The sequence below is a fragment of the Xyrauchen texanus genome, chromosome 27 (assembly GCF_025860055.1).
Source record: "Xyrauchen texanus isolate HMW12.3.18 chromosome 27, RBS_HiC_50CHRs, whole genome shotgun sequence".
Classification (NCBI taxonomy): Eukaryota; Metazoa; Chordata; class Actinopteri; order Cypriniformes; family Catostomidae; genus Xyrauchen; species Xyrauchen texanus.
Genome location: NC_068302.1, coordinates 15,882,583 through 15,891,492, shown reverse-complemented (window position 1 = coordinate 15,891,492; position 8,910 = coordinate 15,882,583). Strand labels below are relative to the sequence as shown.

The following is an 8,910-nucleotide window of genomic DNA, read 5'->3' as shown; positions in this document are numbered from 1 at the left end:
ATACAGTCATTAAATGATAACACATTTTTTATGAAAGGCCTTAACTAATTGAGTAGCTGTGACGAGGAGGAGGGTGGGGCTGGGCCGTGAGTCCGCACGGCCGGCCCCCAATCGGGCTAATCAGCAGAGGAGAGGGATAAGGCCGAGCTGGATGCGGTAGTTCGGGAGAGAGAGAGAGCCACACACAGCTGCCATGTGTGTTTATATTTGTGTCTTTTTAAGTTTTCTTCAAACATTGTGTTGATGGTACATCCGGTTCCTGCCTCCTCCTCCCATTTTAAACCTCATTACAGAAGCCTTTACTAATGTTTTTTTGAGCTAAAAGAAGCTGGTTTGTAATGATAACAGTGATGTTACAGTGTGTGTGTGTGGGCATGTTAATGTGGTTCACGAGGACAATTTTTTAGGTTATAAACTGGTAATTACAAGGGTATTATGCTATAAATATGGTTTATGAGGAAATTTCTAGTGTCCATGTTTTAAATAGCTTAAAAACATATTAAACAATGTTTTATTAAACATATAAAAATGCAGATAGTTTTTTGTGAGGTTTAGGGGTTGTGTTAGGTTTAGGGGATAGAATCTATAGTTTGTACAGTATAAAAATCATTATGTCTATGGAAAGTCCTCATAATGATAGGTAGACTAATGTGTGTGTGTGATGGAAACTTGGCACACTATAGACCAGGAAGTTTGCAGTTGACCACAGAGTCAGAAAGTAAAATAAGACTGCAGGTCTTAAAATAGCTCAGAGATGGTCATATTTACATTAAATGAATGATGAATGGTTAGGAAGAATTAACAATTGTTTACAAAAATAACATGAGATATGAAGAGAATCTTCCTCATCCCCTATATGAAATAATATATATATATTTGCATCATTCTTAGTAGATGTATGAAGCCAGTTTCCATCAAGATCACAAAGCGTAACCAGATACAGATATAGGTCATGGACATGTCCCACATGTTTGACAACTAAAAAATGTCTAAATACATTTTGTCCTAATTAAAATATATATTGGTAAAGCTGTACAATAAAGTTCCATTTGTTAAAATTAATGCAATAGGAATCATGAACTAACAAATAGCAATATATTTTTACAGCATTTATTAACCTTTGTTAATGTTAGTTAAAATAAAAATACAACTTTTCATTTAAAAAAATTTATTACTATATGTTAAAATGAACATTAACCAACATTATTAAATGCTTTAAAAGTATTGTTCAAAATTAGTTCATGTTAACTAATGTTGTTAACTAATGTTAGCAAATGAAACCTTTTTGTAAAGTGTTACTGATATATCTAGTGTTATAAATGACACTTAGATTCATGGTTGATATGCAGAGGCATTCGTACTTTTTTAATTGTGGTCAAAATATCTAATTACATTTGAGGGCTATCTGTGAGGTTTTTTACTTATTTCTTTTGGTCATTTGGATAAAACGACATGAGGAAATTCATGATATTGAGTAATCATTGTGGTTTTTGTCAATGCATGCACGCACGCACACACACACACACACACACATACAAACACACACACGAGTGCTTTGCAGGGAAGTGTAAACTCTTTTGGGCTATACAGGAAGTAGATATGGCGGAACTTGTAGATGCTGATTGTGTCACTAGTAAGTACAGCATAAAAACCATGATACAATAGATGCAACAGTCTCTAGGGGCTGGGTTGGACAGAGAAAAGACAAGGAGGACAAAAAATGGAGGAGGACATTAGAAAAAGGGGGATGCTGTACCAACAGCAACAAAGGTTTGGGAAGGTAAGACTGAACATGCTTTACCAGGAGGCTTTTGAATCAGTGATAATTCAAGAAACCGTCTAAAAAAAACAATCATGCCCTCTCTGTACCAATAAAGGATTGACACTTAATATTGTCAGAACACAGAAGGGATGAAATAATGTTCAAATGGTGTGACTACATTGCTATAAAATTAAAATTCATGCTTGTTGTAAAAGAACATTTGTTTTGTTTATACTTGTTTAGTCTCTTTGATTTTAATGTCGTAAAATCTTCTGTACCAAAATACTACAAGACCATTGCCCATGTTGTGCTTCCTGTATAACAACCACAATACCATGTGCGATATTCTGAAAAAAAAATAAGCAGACAGATAGATGAAAGAATATATATAAAACATCCTATATTGAGCAGTTCTGCAAAGCAAACACAGAGTTTATGAGGGATTTTTCACTCGTTTCTCATTATGTGACCTCTGGGATTCTCTATAACTACATATCAGATTGATTATTGGACCAATTCTGTGAATTATCAGTGGGGGAGAATTGAGATCACTTTACAAGGGTGTGTTCATACATGCATGGCTGTTCAATGTGCTTTATTCTATGGCAACTCACTTCCCAATAAAATTAAGAAAATAAACACAGATCAGCCACAACATTAAAACCACCTGCCTAATATAGTGTAGGTTCGTGCCTCCAACACTGCGCCAACCCACATTTCAGAATAGCATTCTGAGATGCTATTGTTCTCACCACAATTGTACAGAGTGATTATCTGAGTTACTGTAGACTTTGTTAGTTCGAACCAGTCTGGTCATTCTATGTTGATCTCTCTCATCAACAAGGCATTTCTTTCTACAGAACTGCCCCTCACTGGATGTTTTTTGTTTTTGCCACCTTTCGGAGTAAATTCTAGAGACTGCTGTGTGTGCGATTATCTAATCAACCAATCGTGTAGCAGCACCTGGGATTTTCATGCAAACAGTCTCTAGAATTTAGAACGAATGGTGCCAAAAACATCCAATGAGGGCAGTTCTGTGGATGGAAATGTCTTGTTGATGAGAGAGGTCAACAGAGAATGGCAAGACTGGTTTGAACTGACAAAGTCTTCAGTAACTCAGATAACCACGCTTTGTATAACTGTGGTTTTAATGTTGTGGCTGATCGGTGAATGTCATTGAAAGATGATATCTTCTTTATACACTTGTGCATAGCTTGTTGAGTTCGATCTCTAAATTTCAATTAGCAGCATTCACTTGGCTTAATTTGAACCACGTTTGTTGGCACATACTCAAGCAATTACAAATGAGATAAATTCATGCATCATATTAGGCTCATTGGCAGTGTCATAAAAAACATCCTCAACTATATGATTTTGTTTTATGCATTCATATTCTCATCTAAAACCATTTCCACCTTATTTTTGAATGATGCCACTGATAATGTTGTTGGTTCGGCCATATGGGTATGCAGGAAGAATTAGACCATTGGCATAATTCAAAGGAGTTATGGGCTGCTGGAGTCCATTTAAATGAGCTAATGTTAGCAATAGGATTAGGTCTGTCTCTTTAGCAAACAACAAGGAGTGTGTCGCATTTGTAATTGATTATTTTCTGTTTGAGGCTATGAATTTCACTGAAATGTTAGCTAATGTCTCTGTCCCAGTGCTTGGCAATTGAACCAATGTTAAAGCTGCAGTAAGATTTAATTATCTTGTTAAATTATCTACATCTGTTTTTTACTGGTATGTGTGCACATTTTACCATAGGGCTTGAAGGGAGAAATTTGAGCTGTTTACCATCTTTCAATTTAAAAATCTTAGAAAGTCTTTAAAAGATTTGTACCACATGACTTGCCATTGTCTTCAGTACTGTGGGAAAGAGACACTGAGGGTATTTTTGCCTTTCATCACTTCCCATTTTAGGGTAAAAGACAATGCTAAATATACTTCCAAACTAGTTGCATTCTTTTAATCACTGACACAATGAAAATTGTTTTCAGTTTGAACTATACAGCATTTACACTATAGCATCAATATACATTTATTGGCAATTCACATTTCATATCTTTTTCATTTTCAACCTTTGTAACATAATGTGGGTTTCAAAGTGAAAATTCTTTTACAAAACAATATGATTGAAATGTTGAACAAATTAACATGAATTATTTTGTATTTGGTATGTTCCCCTTTTATTTAAATGAAGGCATGCACTCAAACTGGCGTGGGCTCCCGAAGTTCGTGCAAGACATGATGATAATTTTATCCCAGCATGATTTGAGAATGTTCCAAAGAGCATCTTGTGCACTTCAATGGAAGCAAAAGAAAAAGAAAAAGAAAAAAGTTGTCATGGTCAATGTCACAAATGTGTTTATTTGGTTAGTGGCCTAAACATAGAGCATAATCTTAAATATGACATATCATGATGTTTCTTTATTAATTGTTTTTAACCTTGTTTTTCAAGTATAAATTACATTTTTAATTCTAGATTTTCAATGTGGTCTGAGACTTTTGGACTCCACTTAGTTCTGCAAATGCTTTCAGATATTAATCCTTTTTGGTTTTTGCTTCAGAAATGGCGCAAGGTCTGGTCCGTGCTGTACCGAGAAAACTCCTGTTCTATCTCTCGTCTTGAGTTCTTTGAGTTTAAAGATGGAACTGGCAACACACTGGAGAAACCCAACCGTAAACAAGACAACAAAAAGGTGAAAAATAACATAATAAATATGGGTGTTCAGAGTTTCTCTTTACAGCAAACAGAACAACGTAACACTATATCGTATCTTTAGTATGATGTTATTCTTTGATTTGTCACTCATGGTGTGCCAACAATTAAACTCCGTGGGGGGTCATACACACGATTCATGCGTAGGCAGACATGCACAAACAATATGTAGGAAGTGCCATTTAATCTGTTCCCAGTAGAGCTATGAATTACGACTTGTTTGAATGTATGCAAGAAGAAAACAACCCAGAAAAAGAAGACAAGCAAACAACTAACAGAAAAAAAGAAGAAAAAATAGAAAAGAATGAGAAAACATTGTCACACAAAATGCCACCTTCAATAATTTATGCGTGTGGATAAGGATCAGTTCTGGGAAAACACGTTGCACGTCATGCATCAAACCACTCAATCAAACTGCAAATCTGGATCAGCTTGGTGCATTTGTACGAAACAGATCTACCAGATAAAATATTTAAGCAGTTTATTACAGACACATTGAGCCTGTTTACATGCACACCAAAATGCTGATTACTCCCAAAAATCTGCTTATTTTAAAAACAGACAAAACAAGAAAACCGCTTTTACATGAGATTTGAAATAATTGTGTTATTCTCTGCATTTTGACATCAAACCATGAAGAGGCATTTGCACAACACTTGAGCACATTGAATTAGCCGATAAGAACGCTGGTAAATGTGATATCGGGTTAATGAGCAAAAATGTATTCATTTATTCTTAAGCAGTTAATGACCATTTAAATGACCACACACATTGTCGGCTTAATAAGCATAACTGTTGTAGGAACGTGCATTTAAATGCAGTCATTGAGTATGTAGGTTGTCCAAAAAGTTAGAATTTTAGGAATTATTTTATTTAATCATTTATCATTCTTTTTTTTTTTTTTACATTTTCATGCTCTTTTCCATAAAACAACACTTCATAATGATCATGTCTGTCAAGCTTAAAAAAAAAGAGCAACGGATTGAAATGTAGCCTTTATTCACTGAAAATCTTCCCCTCTGATATAGCTCTTAAATCATATGTGGTGCCTATAACAATTAAATGTAATTGGTTCTCACGTGTCTCATGACCAAATGTCATTGGCCAAATGTCAAACCTGATGCAACATGTCTAAAGGTGCCATTATTGATTTTAGAGCTGCCGCAGAGGGCAAGATCATCAGTGAATAACAACTTACATTTTGTCTGTTCCTCACACAAAGTTATTAGAATGACAGAATTAAAATTTTGGATTGAACTACTTCCTTTGAAGCATTTGTTGGCCATTTGTTCACAAAGATTTCAATATACATAAAATATACAAATAATAATACTAATAAAACATAATTATTTAGTTTTTGTTGTTGTTGTTACAGGTGATAAAGTTGAGTGATTGCATTCGTGTGTCAGAGGCTGATGTCGAAGGCTGTCCACGGGACTGCGGACCATTTTTGGTGGAGACGACTGAAAAGACATTTGTCTTTGCTGTTGAGACAGCTGAACTAGAGGACTGGATGCAAAAACTCTGTGAAATCGCTTTTCCGGTATTTAACAGTGACTTTAAATGTATTTTTTAAAGGTGAAGTGTGTAATTTTTCTTTGTTAAAATAATTTCTACTATCATAATATAGCATGCAGAGACCAATGTAAGTAATCAATGTGTAAACAATGTGTCTATGTTCTACCAAGGTCAGAAATCACCTAGGGCTCTTGGCAAAAATGGCAACGCAAATGACAAATATTTTGGGGCAATATATTTAATAATATTCTTTTAATGAGTTTACTGCCTCTGCAGACACTGTAGAGATCAAATACTGTATATATAGGTGCTGTCTCAGAGAGTATTGTTGAAAGGGTTGCCAATGTGAAGTGGTTTTTGATTTTTTTGGGTAGCAGCCATAATTGCTCATATTGTGAATTTATTTAATTGGTTCACCTGAAGTATTTGACAAATTTGCCCCTGAAAATCATTCCTAGGTGGCAAATATTACTCCTTAATAACCAAATTAAAGTTCTGACATTTGTGTGACACTTTCAAAACATTGCTCTGTTTGTTTGAGCATCCTGACCAGCTTGACAAGCCAACATTGACGCAACCATGGACTATCTGTTTGTTGACAAACAAATTATTGACAGGGAAAGCTGTTTGCGATTTAGTTTGGTAATGCTTGTGGTCTGGAAATTACACATTTCACCTTTAATACTAATTGTGCTCATCTCCTCACAACATTCACATTACTACAAAACAAAGGTCCCTGTTCTTTTTACTATAAATATGAAAGCCTGAATCTGTCCTTTTATGGAACATTGTGGCCTAACAACTCATCAGACACTTGACTGCAACAGTGTTGAGAGGCCGCGTCAAAGTTTCCAGTCTTTTTCATAATTACGGCACGGTTGAGTTTGTGTACTCATATTGCATGCCAGTTGGTGATCATGAGCCTACATGTTTATCTCTGTCCTCAGCCAAGACTATAGAAATTGTCTGTGTTGACAGCTTATGCTGAAATTTCGGCAGACATGTGGTATAAGATTCAAATTGTCATGGCTTGACAGGGTTTCTTGTCACATCAGCAGAAGGTAAATACCCTTTGAGGCTGATCAGCAAACCTTGCTAGTGTGACTCACTCTTAGCTTCCTTATACTGATCTAGTTAATGCTAGTGCAGAGAAAAGCTTCTATTTCCTATGAATTTTGGTGGACACGTTTATTTTATCTTATAAAGAAACATTCATGTGGGGAAGTTGTTTTTATATTTTTATCTGATGGTACCATGCATTTATTTTTGTTGTAGGTGTCTGTAATAATTAAAATAAAGGAAGTAAACAACAAGCAACCTGGACTAAATAAATGCTAGAAGTATACAACATCTCTTTGGGCAGTTGCAACTTGCTGAATTTCTAACCATAAGTCAAAGTTAATGCATTGCAACATTACATGAGGAAGAAGTATACTCAGTGATAAGGGCCAGGAGGTTGCATTGCTATGTCCTAGGCGGTTGCTAGGTGTTTACTTACAGGCAAAATAACATCTCTATCATATTCTGGATCATAGATATTGCTCTGGCAATCGTACTTTCATTCTCATCTAGCATAAACAGTACACCTCTCCTTAATAAGCCACACAATTTGAGGTTCAATTATTCAAATTATTCTTGTCCATAGAACAAATGGTGAGAGATGAAATTTGCATTTACATTTAGTCATTTAGAATGCTTTTATCCAAAGTGACTTACAAATGAGTAACTTAGCAAGCAATTTGTCATAAAAAGTTCAACAACATTTGCAGTGTTGTGCTGCCAGGTTTTTAAGGTGGCTGGAGTAGTATAGAAGCTAGCGTGGAAGTAAGAGGCAAAGAAATAGTTGTATTTTTTTTTTGGACAGTAAGTGCAAGTTAAATAGTAAGTGCAATTTGTGAGGATTGGTTAAGTGCTCGTGGAACAGATGTCTTTTTAGCTGGTTTTTGAATAATGAGGTGGTACCGTGGGAAGGTTGGAAGCTCATTCCACCACAGCGGAACAGAGAAAGTGAACGATCTTGATATAGACTTTGAGCCTCTTTGTGATGGGACCACTAGGCGCCACTCGTTCATAGACCGCAGAGAGCAAGTTGAAGCATAGATTTGTAGAAGTGAACTGAAATAAGTGGGTGCAATGCCATTGGTTGTCCTTAATGCCAGATATAGGGGTGTAGATTCAGGAGGAATTGGGAATTGGCAATGTTCAAGCCAAATCAACACTGTTGCATACGTCAGCACTATATAGCACTTTATAGTTCCAACAGCTGAAAAACTGTGAATGCTTTTGAGTAGTAAACAACTTGGTGTTCCTTTTGAGATGATACTACACTTTGAGAATTCATACATTTAATCAGTGATTCCCAACCAGGGGTGCATACCCCAGGGGGTATGTATTGTAAGCAGGTTCAAGGGGCTATGTGAAAAATAACTGGATTTTGCTTTGTTTAACCTATAAATCAAAATGTATTATTTAAATTAAAAATAAGAGGGATCAGGGCTGGGTAAAATTGTGTTCGATGTTAGATAGATTTTCCCATTAATCATGTTTGCTATTTGAATGCTCTCAATACTGATTATTAAAATCCCAAGACCAGTCTTTTAATTTTCAAAGTGTGACTTGTTCCGTTTACAGTAATGCGTGTTCAAAGATGAGATCAACACAATCCATCTGGCATTGATAACACCCTTTCTGTTCTTTACAGTCAGTTGTTGATTAAAAAAACAAAAATAATTTCTGAAATAAAGAAAACGTGTGACTGCAATATCGTTTTTATGTGCTCAGCCAAAACCAAAAACCGAACTGCCACTTCTCCTAAAGAGACAGTTTAAGCACTTGTTCTACTTTTTGTATCAATGTAAATACTTGTGCATAGTACACATTGTGATGGAAACATAAAATTAGGCAGAGG

General features: G+C 35.5%; 1 protein-coding gene across 1 annotated transcript in view; it reads left to right on the top strand.

Moving 5' to 3' along the window:
- Positions 1 to 1,661: 1,661 nt before the first annotated feature.
- The window catches only part of LOC127621192 (docking protein 2-like), a 29,324-nt gene continuing 22,075 nt past the window's right edge, over positions 1,662 to 8,910 (top strand). The window contains exons 1-3 of the mRNA XM_052094702.1: positions 1,662 to 1,780; positions 4,333 to 4,464; positions 5,860 to 6,027. Of these exons, the coding sequence (XP_051950662.1) occupies positions 1,721 to 1,780; positions 4,333 to 4,464; positions 5,860 to 6,027 (360 nt within the window). The 5' untranslated portion in view covers positions 1,662 to 1,720. The remainder of the gene's footprint in view (positions 1,781 to 4,332; positions 4,465 to 5,859; positions 6,028 to 8,910) is intronic.